This window comes from Sphaeramia orbicularis, chromosome 5, assembly GCF_902148855.1.
Source record: "Sphaeramia orbicularis chromosome 5, fSphaOr1.1, whole genome shotgun sequence".
Classification (NCBI taxonomy): domain Eukaryota; kingdom Metazoa; phylum Chordata; class Actinopteri; order Kurtiformes; family Apogonidae; genus Sphaeramia; species Sphaeramia orbicularis.
In genome coordinates, this window is record NC_043961.1 from 13240318 (window position 1) to 13257405 (window position 17088).

General features: G+C 38.9%; 1 protein-coding gene across 2 annotated transcripts in view; it reads right to left on the bottom strand.

Moving 5' to 3' along the window:
• The window catches only part of shq1 (SHQ1, H/ACA ribonucleoprotein assembly factor), a 67266-nt gene that overhangs the window by 47017 nt on the left and 3161 nt on the right, over window positions 1–17088 (bottom strand). For both annotated transcript variants that reach the window (XR_003935517.1, XM_030135489.1), the window contains exons 4-7: window positions 11842–11970; window positions 11554–11726; window positions 10237–10349; window positions 10058–10155 (exon numbers count right to left, since the gene is read on the bottom strand). Coding sequence is in view for 1 of the 2 variants with exons in the window: in XM_030135489.1 (XP_029991349.1) it covers window positions 10058–10155; window positions 10237–10349; window positions 11554–11726; window positions 11842–11970 (513 nt within the window). In the remaining variant the exon portion in view is untranslated. The remainder of the gene's footprint in view (window positions 1–10057; window positions 10156–10236; window positions 10350–11553; window positions 11727–11841; window positions 11971–17088) is intronic.

Consider the following 17088-nt stretch of genomic DNA (forward strand, 5'->3'; position numbering starts at 1 on the left):
CAGTGTGTGGTGTGTTCCTGCATGTTCTAGTGGTAGGTTAAATGCAGAGGGTCAAATTCAGTGTGTGGTTCATGTGTATGTGTGTGAACTATATACTGACGAAATAAAAATTCTTCTCAAAGGAGTGACATTTTGCTTTTTTAAAATGGAATTACGCATTTTAAAACATTTCCCTGTGGTCTACATAAACTGTAAATGCTATGCTTGGGTCTGAATTCTTCATCAGTTAAACTCCACAGGTCCATCTTCAACCCTATTTCTGAGTAATGACTCCAGAAAGGTCGTTTTGAGTGCTGGCCCTGGCCCTTTAAATGCAAATGAGCCACTTCAGGCCCCGCCCCCTCCAGGTTGTTGGTTGTGCTGCTCTGTCCTGTTCAACCAACAACTGAACATTTTAAGTAATCGGCTCGAAGGCTGGACATATTTTCAGTATGGACAACAACTGCTGCTGCTGACAAACAGTTATGTCATACTCTGAGAAATGTTTGTCGGAAGTCTTGACCTTATTTGTGCAAATGTTTTGATGTAACTAGATATACATGTTACAAATTAAGCTGTAATTAAAATGGATTGTAGAACGATAGCTTTGCAGGGTTCAAATTCAAACTTTTTGAATGATTAGGGTCCAAATACACAAATAAATGAACCAAAGACTAATAAAAGTGGGCTTAGCAAAATATGACCCCTTTAATTCTTAACTGGTAAATATCAGCATGATAATGGATACTGTATGGAATTAGCCCAGCTTCAGCTCCCTCCTCTAGTTGGCTAGGTTTGCTGCTGCTGAGTTAGAATTAGATAGTTAGTTCCATAGTTAGAATTAGAATAAAGCCACAATCAGAGGCAGAGATAGAATATCTGTGTGTAACTCTGACATAGACAGCAGAGGACAAAAGCAGCACATCCATAAAGGACACCAAAAAACACACAAAGGCTCTCGGCATCGTTTTTTATTACATGACTATTTTGGTACAAACATTTTCCCATAAATATGGCAGATAGCCTTGTGGGATTCACTCACCAACACAAAACATCTACCCAGAGCCACACAGCTTGGCTGGTGGTAATTTCAGACCCTGGACGGTATTCCAGTGGAACCGTTATGAAAACCTCCTCCTGTCAGTGCTGATACAAATGCATTTGGTTATGTAACTGTGTAAACATGATGGGTTTTTAAATTATAATATGTATATCCAGTAACTAGCTGCAGATATAGTTAAATGTTGATACGATGTAACTGAATATTAGCAAAAGACTGTGAAAAATATGTAGAGAAAAACTATTATTCAACATAATTACATCACTGCATCATTACAAGCAGCTGAATTCAACAAGTGTCTCAAGAGGCCGCACTGAAAGTATGCAACACATTTTTCTCATTTAACTAATTATGAAATTAGCGAAACTAATGGCATTCAGGTTTCCGAAGCATTTACAACCTCAAGAGTTCTCTCAAATGACAATCTAAAAACCTCCACAGCGTTTCTAAGATTCCTCTCTGCAAATCCACGAACTGTTGCGTTCAGAAAAAAGACATCTGCCTAATGGGGATCTGCAGCAAACCTAATGGGGCGACACAAACAGACTTCAATCCCATTTAAGCTATCTGCATCATTCAGTATCGAAAGGCACTGAATGTCTGCAGGAACATGCTGTAACTCAACTGTTTTTCCCCCTACTCACAGCAGCTTATAAAACAGCTGAAAGCAATCTCTTTCTCTGCATGAGGAGAAGAGAGTCCCTGCGCTGAGCCTCTGATGGTGCAAGAAGAACTGGTGTGTGTTGGCCCGTACACAAGCGCGTACACACTCGATATGTCCGCACACACACACACACGCACACACACACTGACAGGGCTTCGAAATGATCTCTCTGGCTGCAGTGGGAACTTGGCTCTGCTGGGAGGGAGATTCCTGATGCATTACGTCAGGTTTTCGCTCCCTGCAGACACTACCTGAGTCCCTGGTCGATGCAGCTGCAGCGGGAGATCGCAGCCTGAGTGGAACACACACAGGCACGTGCACCCACACCGAGACACCCACGTTGACAAATAAAAACACAGATGTACCGCCGAGTAAAACAAGTCTAGAAAGCAACAGATACGCCCGCAAATATGCACGCGCGCCTCCCTCGCAGCCTGCTGATGCTGATATATTTTCAATTAACTCCGCAGCCAAAAGCGGTCAGCTGTGGCGAGCGGACCGGGGATAGATTTATCCTCGCGCCCGCCGTCATTCATCTCCGCTTTGGAGTCCATCAATTCCAGCGGGCATTAGCGACGCAGCGTGTGAGGGCTTCTGTTGATTGGAAATTAATTTCTGACCTAATTCCTCCCGTTGGAAGAGGCAGCCTGGCTCGTCACTGCTCTCTACAGGTCCAGATGGCCGGATGGCATGAAGTAAATATGCTTGGTCAAAATACTGCTGAGGGCTGGAAAACGTTCCCAGAATTTCACGAGAGGTTAGAATACGACCTTGGATGGCAGGCGAGGTTTTTTTTGCGTGCGCACACACTGTGATCGTGTCAAGTATTAAATCAAAGTGGTATTTGGGTCGTTCCTGTTTTTGGGTAACATATTGGCCTGGTTTTCCTTGTTTTTCAGAACAGTGGCATGTTTGACAGTTAGGAAGAGTGAAGCATTACAATAGAGGCAGCAGACGTGCATGTTCTACATAGTTAAAGCAATACATGAAATTCTATTAGAACTCCAACCTGCTTTGTTGTTTTTTCAGGGTTGAAATGAACATACATATTTTCATTCTGTTTTCTTCAAATACAATAAGAAAATACATGACGTATGTGCACAGACTTAAAAGACACACCAGAAAGTTAACTAAACGTGTTGTAAAGGTTAAAGTTGCTATTTGGTAGGGCTGGGCATTTTCGCCAATTTCCTTAATCGATTTGATTTCGATTCATAAGGTTCTGAATCGATTAATTGCGATTCGATTCAATTCAGTATTAATTGATTGATTCAGATTCATTCAGTGATACCAAAGTATAATTTTGAGCTGTAACCTGATTATTTGACTACCACAGCCATGCAACACAGACTCAATATTGATATTAGAAAGGAAATAAATATGACATTTCGGCAGTAAATAGATGAATCTGTTCTTAAATAATGAACAGGACAGAAACATTACCATGTTTCTCCAGTGGCTCAGAACGGACTTAGTAAGGCACATTACTATCACCCTGGGGCACTGCAACCAATCTGACCCTCCGGAAACAGACTCATGTTGGGCCCTTGGTACAAGAAACTCACTGGAGGGGGAGGGTGGGCGGAGCTTTGTGATTTCCACTTTACTATTCCTCCAACTCCGCACTCAGCCACGGGTGATAGAAGTTAATATTTCTAGAATGACTGGCTTCTGCGACCTGCCTCCGCCGGCCAGTTCCTCCGCACTGCGGGTTCGAGTTTGAGGCCGGGAGGACCTCCCGCAGAGGGGTTTTCCCCACCCTTACTCCCACGCCAGAACCATCGTGAGCACAACCAAGACACCCCCTGAGGGGCTCACGAGATGGAGATGGCCACGCTTCCGTGTCGGTGATCTCCAGGTCATTTACTCGCGGTCCTGCTCTGAAAAATCGATCTCATCCACCATTAATCAATTACGCAAAATTAAAAAGAAATCAATCCAAAATTGATCAAACTGATTTTTTTACCCAGCCCTACTATTTGGTGTGACCTCTGACCCCATGACAAGAAGCAGCACAAATTACTAGAAACATCTGACATGTGCTGAATCAAATCTGGTATAAAACATGAGAAAATTAATGGAATAAATCTCATATCGTCTGAACTAAAGGGTTAAAGACATGTTAAATACAAAGGGAGGTCACACTGAAACTGTTCATACTTCACATTTATATCAGATTGAATCTAATTACAGAGACAAATGCTTACATGTGGACATTAGAACTGAAATAAACCAAAAAACAGAATGTTCACCTAGAACTTATACTTAAATTAATCCTTCTACAGATAGATACAACTGTTCTAACTCTGTCAGACATATTTTGAAGTTGTTTTGACTGGACAAATATTTTGAATATAATAGTCAAACATGATGGAGCTTTAAAAATGGACAACAACCGCAAAAGCATTGTTTTACCAAAGGTGAGAGAGTACATACTAAAAGGGGGGAAGATGAGTTACAACCTCCATTATTAATACAATTAAAGAATGTTTAGTTACTTAATGATTTAGTTCTAGAGGAAGTCAATTACCATGCACTGAGGACATTATAAACTCCAATATATATATTAAGAAAAACACTTTTTTTTTTAATGTCAATTATATCTATTAAAGTCAGTGGTTCTCAACCTTTTTTGAACAAACGGCCCTTTACATCATCAGGAGCCTCCTGCAGCCCCCCCTCCCCACAAAAAAAAAAAAAAAAAAAATTGAGACTGGGGAGAGGGGTTGAGGACAGCGTTATAGTGTTAACAGCCCCCTTACCTCATCATTATCCTCTTTTTTGCATCCAATCCCCCTCCATAACAGAACAGAAATTTGCCACTGACAGAACAGGCTGCTTGATATTTATACTTCTACAGACTAATGCCCCCATTTTGGTCTCAGCGCCCCCTCTCTCGCACCCCCCCCCCCCAGTGTCCCAACATCCCCTGCTGGCTGGTACCACCCCCACTGTGAGACACTGATTTAAGTGATAAAGAAGAGCTAAATATAAAGTTTAGGTTTTTTTTTTTTTTTTTTTTTATGAATTTGAGGGTAATTTTATAGAAAATATGAATCAGTAAATCACAGAGACATAAATCTCTTTCTGTAACAGGATCGACCCATTTAATACTGAAAACTTAAGAAAACAGGCCCTTTTGGTTGAAGGTCACAGATTCCAAGCGGCGTCTTTAGTCAGCCATAACAAAGTGCAGCAGGTAGAGTAAGAGCAGGCTGTCAACTCTCTTTATCCTGGATCAGGGTGTGAATGCAGGGCTGCAGCCGACAGCTGTGGCCTGTCACTGGGCTGGTCCTGACACCAGAGGGCACAAAGGGGGCCGCTTTCTACTTCATTAGCGCTTGTGTCCACATCCATCTGTCAGGTGACGTATATATCAGACCTTGTGGAGCAAAGTGAATGAGGTGGGGAAAAAAAACTCACAGATGGAAAGGAAGAGCCGTGTTTAAAATATATGACAAACAGTTAAAATCATGAGTAGGCTTTTAAGATTCCACTGCTCAAATCTCCCGACCTCTGCCATTCTTCACACTTAGCTGAAGCTAATGCTATTCGACCCGTCAATCAAGTCATTAAGTTTAATTTGGCCCATTTATCTACGCCTGGGCTCCCGACTGAGGCACTCTGTCTTAGAATGCAGAATGAGGAGAGTGGGAGCTGACGGGGCTACGGGGAATCCTAATGTTCTGCCGGGGCTGGACTCTAATGGCCTTTGAGTTTACTGACTGATGGCTGCTCGTCAGCGATCGGGCCCTTGTGCTGGTGGAAAACAAGCTCCTCCTGACACGAGCCAGCAGCTCTCCTCCTGTGATAATGCTATCTGTTTAATCTAAATCCTCTCTCAAGCGTACAACACCCATGCACCGACATAAGCTGTGGCTATGAGCCACGCGCCTGCTTAAACAGTGGAAGTGCTGGAATTAGTGGGCTGTTAGTCGAGCTGCACGGCACAATTAAATTGTCTCTCGCAGTGCTGAGGTTTCGCAAGCTATCAGTCCCGATACAAAGAAGGCTGAGAGGAGGAATGCAGCCGAGGGGCTCCAGCCAACAAGCAGCACATCTCAATCTGAGTAATGAGCCGTTGGTTTTAAATGGATTTTAAGTAATTGCAATAAAGATTCAGGGAGTTCCAGAAAAAAGGAGATTTTATGGAGTTAAACATTCTTTTGCCATCACCTTCTAACTACAAATATTGTTGTTGACAGTGTTCATCAGGCAGCAGAGATGTAATGATTAACAAAGGTCCAAGTTCAGTGTGTCATAATGTTTGGTGTCTTTCCTGCTCATTTGCCCTGAGGCTCTTTGGCAGGAGGTGCAGCTCTGCAGCCAACGAGCTGCGCCCTGACCTTCCTCTGGAAGAGGGCAGCGAAAAGACTAATGCATCCTCTGGGGATTCACGTATTGTCAGAGAACAATGTCAGTGTCTGGAAGTCAGAAAGCCCAGCCAACTGATTTCCATTTTAACTCTGAACAGACTTCAAATCACAGCTGTAATTGTGAAACATTTGGACCAAAGCCACTGGGAAATGGTTTGAAAATATTTTCATTTGGTTAAATAATATCAGCAAACAATTACAGCATGGGTCCTGTTCATTTTTGCTACTTAATGCCACCTTCTGGTAGCCTTCAGTCACTACTTTGATGCTTTGTTTGACTTTCCAGTCCATTAAAGGGTAAGTGTATATATAATGACAGACTGAATTTTACAAGTAAACAAAGCAGAGCTATAAAATGAAACTGTGCAATACATCAGTAATGTCACCTCATATATTCTGTATTATTCCTATTCATGGCTGAGTGTTATGCTCTTTCTGGGTGTGACTTACCAGGGGGGATGGGAAGATTTACCTCCTCCTTTCTACCCTTGTTGCTACTCAATTATTTTTATCTCCTTTGGGGATGAAATTAATCCCCCACCCATCGCGATTAATGCTAATTCATCAATAGAACATGCATTATAAATGCCTACAATAATCTATCAAAATAGCATATAAATAGCACAAATAATCAAAACAGAACAGAATTTTCACTGTGAGTGCTCATGTGAATGTAGAGGTGAGCCGAGGTCCAGACCACATTGTGATTCTGGTTCTGCTGGCCTTAAGCCGTGCACGGTGTCTTAGAAGGTCACCAAACACAAAGAATCTTTCATTCAGTCAGTTTGACAACTACAACTCAAAAAAGAAAGATAAAATGACTCAAGACAGTGTGTTGTTATGTTATACAGGATGCTCAAAAAATCCTAGAAAGATTACAAGAGCCAGTAATGTTTTTGGACATTGCTTATTTGGAACATTCTATAGCAGAAGTACACTGAGCAAAGAGTGAAGCAAGTGAAGTTTGGAAATCTGTCATTGTTCATCTCCGGCAACTTTGTAATATTTCTACTAACTAAGGCTCTGGAGCTGTGGGGTGGATATTCTTTTGTTCTCTTTGTTTTTATTTGTTCATTATTATTATTATTATTATTATTATTATTATTATTATTATTATTATTATTATTATTATCACAAGATACAGGGTAGCTACATTCATGTAATTGGTCTCTATACATTGCGCAAATCTTGTAAAATGGATGTACAACAAGCTCTGTATAATATATTGTGTTTAAAATAAATAAAAAGATCACAAAAAAAAAAGATTTCAAGAACACCCAGATATTTGTCAAAATATGGGTGAAAGAGAGGAGATATGCTGCAGGTGACGCCTCCACAAGAAAACAGAAAAAGACTTAATCCCACTATCAAATCAGATCATTTCTACTCTGACAATATCGTATTTTATGACAGAACACTGTGCAATCGCATTTTCAGATTACATTCTATTGAAGCTACAGCAGCCAAAATCAAGAGAAAAATGACCAGGAATTTGACATTTCATTCCTTAATTCTGCAGCTTCTTCTTTCAGTCCAAAGTAAATGTAGATACACCTAATGCAGTTTAATGCTTGTGAAGTATGAAGCAGGAAACAATGAAGTAAGTATTAAGTAAGCATGTATATAAATAAAAGTAAGTATTAAAAACTGTGGAAATGAGACACGAGTTTTCGGACCTTCCCTTTTAAGTCACATTGGTGTGAATCTTAACAATGATGAATATTTACTATGATCAGTCACATATTAACCCCCCTACCTGCCTGAAAACATGTGATTCTCCAAAGGCTGCATCACAAGACAGAACATAAAAAGTGAGTCCACAAAACTTTGTAGAATTATTCCTTCAGACTTGAATGACAAAATCCTGAAAGCTAAATATGGACTTTTTTGCAAACTATCACACACTGCAGCTTTAATTTATAAATATTATGATACAAAGGAGCAAGTGGAGCTATCCATTTTACAGAGACAGATTTAATTAAGGACGGTCAAACTGGGATTTAACATCTTATTTTCTAGTGTAATCAGTTCCACTGTCCACAGAGGGAAAATATTATGCATTGTTGACTGAGTGAATTTTAAAGCAATTAATTAAACATTCCTCTAAATGAAGTGGTTCAGTTCAAGGCCCTAATTATTTTATAAATGTTACTATAACACAGTGGTTCGCAATCTTTTTATGTCGGCCCCCCCTTTGGAGGACGAAAAATCTCCAGGCCCCCCTCAACCCCTACAATGTTGTAACAGTGGTGCAATTATAACTGTGATTGAAAGAAACATCAATATCGTAACAATACTTTTTGATTTTCCTTGAATAATTTGTTGTGCAAATTGAAAATAACTTAGATTTTTGCTTAACCAACACAGACTCAACAAGACTGCTCCCTGAGACAATATTTTTCCAAATAAAAATAGGAAATGTGCAATTGCCTTACAACTATGACAATATTATTACTTTTTTTTTTAGAATAACTAACAAATTTTGGTAACAAAGACGAACATTTTAACAATATCAGTGGCTGCAATGAGCCTGTTTACATTGCACATCTCAGAACATTAAAGTGCAAACTGTACAAAAACTGTTCACTTGTTCCATTGGCAGATTTTTTTGCTTGAATAAGCAAAAAAAAAAAAAAAAAAAGAATTGAATTAAGCAGAAAATCTGCCAATGGAACAAGGGAAAACTATCTTGGTAAGATTTCTTGAAATAAGATTTTCAAGATCAACTGTCTAAAAATAAGTTCTTATATCTCACTGAAAAGTTACTCTTTAGGTGATTATGTCTTATTTTACATGTGACGAGATATTTTGACTAGAAATGAGAAAAATACACTTGGTAAGATTTAGATTTTTTCCAGTGTGTACGGACAGTAAATACAATATATACAGTCTATCAAAAAAACAACAAATGTCTCCACCTGGATGCATCAGGATCAGATTGTGAAAGACTGATTCAGGAGCGTGAGACATCATTTAACACATGGATTGGACACCAGAGAGTCCAGACCTGAACCTTAAATTTGGGATGTCATGGAGAAGACTTTACACAGTGGTCAGACTCTCCATCATCAACACAAGATCTGGACTGAAAATGAATGGCACTATGGGCAGAAATAAATGTTGACATGGCATAAACATAAAGAACACAATGCTGAATGTGTCTTGTAATCAAAGCTAAAGTGGTTTGATGAAATGTGTGTGGGACTTTTTTGGCCAGGCACCGTTGGACACATCACTTGCTATCACTACTTCTGCTCTGAAATATCTGTTGTTAATTTGGTTGCTATATGGTCTTGTTCTTTGAGACCTGCTGTTCAAGGTTTATTTCTGGTGCTTGTTGTTGATCCATAAAGAACAGTCAGTGCTGGAGCAGTCAAGTGTTCTCTTAAACCTTTTAGACCCTTATTTACATTGGAAAAGATAAACGTGCAGAAGCTAAAATCATGCCAAGAATCTGACAATACACTCCTTCCTTCTGCAGCTCTCTCCTCTCAATCCAAAACAATGGAGTGAACGCAAAAATAAAGAAGCAAGACTCTGTTTCAAGCTTTTATGAAAAAGTTAAGCAACTTTTCCATGCTTCGGTTTTGTGCAGAGATGTAGAATCTCATCAAAGTTGCATCTGACAGAATCTGACCAGCGATTGGTAATTACAGCTGTCAATCACATAGTTAACCCTCCTACTTGTCTGAAAACTCATGCAACTAGACACAAACTAGTGTGATGGAGTAAAAGTTTTACAGTTTGAAAACACAGAAAAAAAGTAGATGCAGAAGTCTCAGACTGAGTAACAAAAGACAGAAAGGGAAGTATGGAATCTTTGCCAAGTGACACTAAAAAAGCATAAAATATTGCAGATTTAAGTGTAATTTGTGTTTCATTATCATGACAAGGCTTGAGCATAAGAAGAACTGGATTTAAACACACAGTCAGATGAAAGGTTGCACACAGTTCGAGGATTATAAAACTGGAACCCACCTGCTTCTCCTTGTGGATCTGACGCCGGCTGCAGCTTTGTCCACCATGGTTTAAACTTGAGAAGCCCCTGTATCTCATCATCCTCAAACCGATCAGCCCTGCAATGACGAGTGGAAGTGAGCAGTCGACAGATGGGACAGAAAAAGAAAGGTACGTGCAGTAGTTTCACATAAACTCACAGGTAATGGTCGGCAGAGAAAGCAGATGCCTCTGCTTCCAGTCGCCGCTGCCTCCTTTCTGCCGCCGTGGTGCCTTCTGGGTTCTTGATGTCGATTACGTCGCCAAGTTCCTCCTGATAAAAAATTTCCAGCATTTACCACTATTGTATACTATATGATAAACGCACAGAATCAATGAACACTTTACGCTTCAGTGTTTTTTGTATTGTTTTGTTTTTTTATAAATTGTGGGAGCTTAATAATTATAGTTTAGAAAATCAACTTTGCTTTGATTTATTGGCTGTACAATTCTAAACATGAAATGTAATTAATGCTGTGGCAGTACACCAAGGAGGTCAAAAATGGTCACAATTCAGTGGTCATCAACATGCCTTGAGCTGGTTCAAATAACTCAGCCAGAAATCATTACTCAAACAAGTATTTATAAAAAATGACGACAAGCGAATAAGTGTAAAGTTTTCATTGATGCCAAATATATCAACAACCTTCAACTTTTAAGAGCTCTTCACCTAATAAGACCAGACCTTCCAGGTGAAATAAACCAGATCACTGAAAATGTGGATGAAGCGTGTAAGAACAAAAGCAAAAAAGTGATATCCAAACTGCATCAGGGACTGGTGTCTAACAGAAAAATTTCGACTCTGAATATTAGACATAAACGGAGTAAAGAACTTTTGGTTGAATTAAATGATGATACATGGTATGAAATATGTGAAACTCAAATGACTACATCTAATTCCAGAAATTGGAAAATATTTTGTTGGAAAAACAATGAGATTTTTTATAACACCAAAGATCAAAAAGGCTTCACTATCATTACCTCAGCCCTGTTGGAGGTTGTGCGGTGAGCAGGACGTGGGTCATGTGCAAGTTTTTTAGCAGTGTACAAAACTATCCAACTATTGGAGTAATATCAGCAAAGAATTTGGAAAAATATTGGGATACGAACTACCAAGGACATGTTCTGTGCTATATTTGGGTCAGCTAACAAGAAAAGACATACCAAGTAAGGATGAATATTTGATTAAAATCCTCTTGGTAGCATCTAAAAAAGCCATCACACGAAAATGGTGTAAAGAGGGACCCCCCACACACACACACCCCCACCCTAAATAATTGGAGCGACATTGTGGAAGAAATTTGCAACATGGAGAGACTTACTTATATCATAAGACTACACCAAGCAACATGAGAAGATTGATGAAAAAAGTGGACAATATAGAGGACGACAACTGACACTATGGTCTAAATGTTGGTGTTGTAAAATTTCAAAAATGAAAGAATAAAATACAAGTTAAAAAAAAAATTAATCCTCACCTGGAGTCTGGCGAACACTCCAGACCTCTGATTTCCAAAGCCATATTTATTGAGGCCTCTCAGCTCCTCTTCAGAAATCTCCTCATACACCTGCTGCTCAATTTGCCAGTCAAATTCATCTTCTTCGTCGTCCTCTTCCTGCTCTTCATTGTCTCCTGCATTGTTACTGCAAGCTTTTGAAATGATAAAGAGGCATTAATGAAACCAAGGAAACAGTACAACTCTCCATGTTCTGCTAACTACCTCTGCCTTCAGTTCCAGTCCAGAGGAGATGGATGGATGACTTACTCGTGCTCACGTCCTCCACCAGGGGCTTCGCTGAGCGGGATCCTTTTGGGGCGAGGAGGCTTGTCAGCAACTGGAGGCCTTCAAAGTGTTCTCCTGTCGTCTCCTTTGGGACCCGAAGACTAAAGAGTCCTACAGCAAGACAGTAAGCAAAGAGAAATGGAAAAATCTGGTCATTAGTGAGAGTATTTGATGGATTTCTGACAAATAATCCAATCCAATCCACTTTATTTATATGGCACATTTAAAAAACACAAGATTGTCAAAGTGCTGCACAATACAAAAAGACATAAAAAACAAAAAAGACACTAGAAGACAGAACCAAGATCACACAATTCTCATGCTGGGTTAAACGACAAGAAATAAAAGTGACCTTTAATCCGAAATAATAAAAAAAAGCTAAATGAAAAACGACTTCTTTGGCCATTAGACATTAAAGGTCTTTCCATTTAATAATCACTATCCTTCCTTGTTTCGGCAATTAAATGATCAGCAGATTAAGTTCTCATAAAAAGAAGCTCAAGCTGAGTGTCAATGCCTGGTGTTTCTATTAAATAAAATAATTGTGTCTCAGTGCTGCAGATTTCTGTGGTCTGACAAAGTTTTCATGATTTCTGCTTATACTGCCAATTTTCACAAATACAATATTCTTCAGAAAGCCTCAGCAGAAGTCACTCATATTTGACAACATTTTCACATGGACTCAAGTGCCACCTGCTTAAAATATGGAGGCTAAAGGTCAAGAACTCATCTACTTATTAACCCATAAAGACCCAAGCAGCCACTGGCGACCAAAAGCATCAACTAATGTTAACTGTTTATTAGCCATTGATCCACTAAGCCATGTGGACGTTCAGAGGCTTCGTACTTACCATGGAAACACAGTCATCTTCTACAACGTTGATTCACCAGTAAAACTCATGGAGTTGGATCAATGACAGTGGATGGACACACTGGGTTTATGTTCAGTTAATAGATTTTACAGAAAAAAAAATTCATTTTCTTCAGTTTTCTCTATTACTGATGTAAAACTTGAATTTATGCTAAGCTTTTATGAACATCTACATGATTATGGAATTAAATGTGGGAAAATACATGATTTACACTAAAAAAAACTCAAAATAAAGAGGATAATATTGCAATACATGGTGATAAATCACTCAGGAAAGGTTGAATGGAGAGAAAAATTAATTTGGGAACTGCCACAAAAGTAGCACTGGGTCTTTATGGGTTAAGACAAAATTTTGCACAAAATGTAAAATAACAGGATAAAATGAGGAAGTGAGGATGATTTTTATCAAACAGTCAAAGGTCAGTTTCATTTCGACATTACTACAGGCGCTTTTTTCCATGCCATACTTCTCTGTAAGAAGAGACTAACTGAGGAGACGACAAGTTCTCATTGGAGTTATGTTTGGTGAGAACAGACATTAAAATCCTTCAAATTGTTCGCCATAAGTATGAGTCCAGAAGGACATGGAATTCTAGATCATTTTATTCAATGCATTTCTTTTACAATGTGTAAGTTCATTCTGGAGGAGAGGGAAAAGACAGACAAGGAAAAAGAAGACAAAGATGAAGAAAGAGACAAAGGAGAAGAAGAAAAAGAGGAAGGAGGAGGAGAAGAGGAAGGAGAAAATGAAGGACAAGGAGGAGGTAGAGGAAAAGAAGAAATAAGAGGAAAAAGAAGAGTATCTACCCTTAATGTTACACACATGTGAAAGAAGTGTTTTAAATATGAAATTATCCTTCAACATTCACAGGCTGCTCAGTAATAAGTAAATAAGTGGAACCAGTTCCATGAAATGCTTCAAAAGTAAGGAGTCACTTTACAAGCCGCTATTAAAACTTAACAGGCAAAACAGCATTGATGAATGAGACTGATTAGGCCACACCATAGAGATAATGCAATGTCGCCTAAAGACCTCATAAAATTTCAGCGCACCCAAGTGTTTAGGCTTAAAAGTGCTTTACGATGGAAGCTGACTAATTGTTTAAGATGCAGGCTTTGCAGAAAGGGAAGCCTGAAAGATGGATCTTAATGATTGCTCATTATAAGTCTAAACAAGGACACTCATTAGCGGTGCTTTATTAGCAGATGGTACAGGCTTATTTAGACACAGTGTGTTAACCGAGGCCATGCTGACAGACGGCCAACGAGGTGTCAGAGTCCATAAGGCAGACGTCTTCATAAAGACAACTTCATTAGGACTGATTATGAGCAACAGAATGTCAAAGGCGGATCACATTGATAGACAGCATTGTACTGACACAAGTGAACATTATGCCAATAATCACCCTCATGTTTCATTTGCTCGTTATATATTTAAAGAAAAGCGTCTACATGAGTTCCCTGTCAGTGTCACAGTGGAGGCAGATATTACAGCCTGCAGGCTGTAATCATTATGACATACCAGATGGTTCCAATGGCCCTTTAAATGGAATGAAATAACATGATCGGTAGGTTCATTTAGCCCCAATGATAGACTGAAGCACAAACTAATGACACCCCCGGGATCAATCAATGACTGAGAAAAGAACCATGTAATCGGTCTTTTCTATGTGTGGCTCGTCACCGTCTGTTACAGATTTCAACTAGAAGGACACTTTGTAGAGAACTAGTTCCAACAAGGCCCCACAGTCCTCTAATGTTTTGTTTGTCAGCAGGAATTTACAAAACTACTCCATGTAAGTTGGTGAAAGTGTTGGGTGTGGGCCAAGGAAGTCTGTTCAGTTTTGGAGGAGATCTATAAAAAGGAGACAATTCTGGAGATGTGTGTTCGTACACACCACCCCACAGTGCGTTAATCAAAGAGACTGAGAAGCTACTGATGCAGTCCAGGAACCAGGATCCTTTTCATGGGTCTACTCTAAACTTCCAAACTATGTATCCTTGGTTCATTTTTTACCCTTTTACCAAGCATCATGAAGACACACAGAACAGCAGATTTTGTGGACTCCTGTTCATACTGACACACATGGGCGACTACATCACCTCAACATCCACATTTTGACCAAATCTTTATCTGTTCTGACATAAAAAAACAACTTATAATCGCACTCTGAGCTGAAATGTTTTCTTATCAATACTAATGGTAACATTTTACTATTAACATTTTACTATTAACCAAAAATAATCCAGTTTTACTTGTGCTCCTTCTGATACATCAGACTCTGTTAGAAAAGCTTATGCTAGGTTGCTGTGGAGTCTCTGGATTTTAGCATTTATTTGGTGACAAACAAATATCAGACATGCATCCCAGTTAGTGTTCATCGCAGATCCGCACATTCTAACAGAGGAACAACAGTTGTCCGAAACATATCTGGGAAAACCTGCTTTTACCTATTCCAGCACAAAAAACACACACTGGAGGGAGGTCATTCGATCCTCCTGTGCATTTAACCTTTTATTTGGCCTCAAGCAGATCGTTGGCTCAGTACAGATCCAGTATTTTACAGGTCAGAAGGAGACAGACACTGACTTTGGACTGGATCTCTATAGAAAACAGCTGCTTATTCATCAAACGACAATTAATTACAGAGCATTAAGACTAATACAAATGATTCATTTCATTCATTGAGTATTGACTTATGCTAATGATGTACACATGATGCATCACTTGTTTTATCATGTCATTTCTAATAAAATAACTCTTCCTTCATAGATAGATAGATTGAGAACCGCTGAAGGTAGAGTTGTTTTATTAGAAATTACACGACAAAACACCTGATGCATCATGAATACATGTTTAAATTAGCGAAAGTCCCTACTCAATGAATGAAATCAATCATTTACATCTTCATCTTAATGCTCTGTGATTGAATGTTACAGAACATTAGGTCATTAAATCAGACCCATTTCAAAGGAGTCTGTCTCTGAGAATGTACTCTGTTGGAATAATCTCGCCCAGTGTTTCCTATTAATGACAGACTGATGCGCCGCCTGTAACGATTATCTGGAAGAGACTTATTCTTTGTATCAGATGAACAAAAGCAGCCAACAACTTGATCTTCAGTCTAAGCAATCTTTAGGAGAACAGCAAAGGTGTAGATTCACGCGAAAGAATTACAACCTGACAGGAGATTACATCACTGTCATCGAGGACAAAAAGATCATTGTTGAGCGGCTGTATAAGATCACATATGCATTTGTACTGCGAGATGCTTTGCTTCACCTGAGGATCAACTGGTTCGCTGTCGTTATTCATCTCTTACAAAGACGTCGTCTCCTTCAGATCATCCTTACACCAACACTGTCTATTTTGCTCCACAACGATCTCAATTTAATTACAAAAGAAAACTAAAAAGTAAATTAAAAAATCAGAACATAAATTTAACAAAAGTAAACTAAAAATTAAAGTAGAATAAAATAAAAACCAACATAAAATATGAATTGACATAATATTGACAATATTAACAGTGTCTATATCTATGAAAGTTTATAAAAATAGTTCAGAAAAACTGCTGAATAAAATATTGCTTTGTTTTTGTAAGAGCAAAGAATTATTGCATGACTTATTGAGAATAATCCACATTTTGCATGGTTGTTACCACCCTAAGCATCATTATTCGAAAAATAAGGTCTCTCTCAACACAATTTTGCAAATCAGTGACCTTTGACATTTGGCAACCATAATCTCTTCAGCTCATTTTGTGTCCAGGTGAATATTTGAAGCAGGTTTTGCAACAATAGGTTTCATTCCTGAGATACTGTATTTTTAACATAACAGGACCCAATCGACAGAGATGCACTGGGACACATCTAAATAATAAGTTAGTATGCATAACCCACTGAGCTTTTATGTAAAACTGAATATATACACCTTCATTTCTGCATTCCTTGAATACCACTAAGACATCACAAATGGAACCTGCTGATTCTATTTAATATGTAGAGATGAACATCATGTTGGCATAACTGTGTTTATACAGAAAATAAGTAAAATCGATAAAGCAGACATGTGGAAGTAGTTTCACTTTTAATTGATGTTCAAGTTCTGATGCTTTTATTCTCTCTTGTGCAAGCTCTTGGGGTATCTTTTATCATTTATGTGCATAAATCTATATTTAACATACCCAGGGTCATATTTGCACTTCACCATGATCCCATAAACAGCAACCTACACTTCACCTATCACTTGTCAATCAAATGTTGGCATTACCATGGCAACAGCAACCCTGCTTTACGTCAGTCACAATGCAAGTCAGATAGCTAGACATTAAACATACATGTTTCAAGCACACACTCCA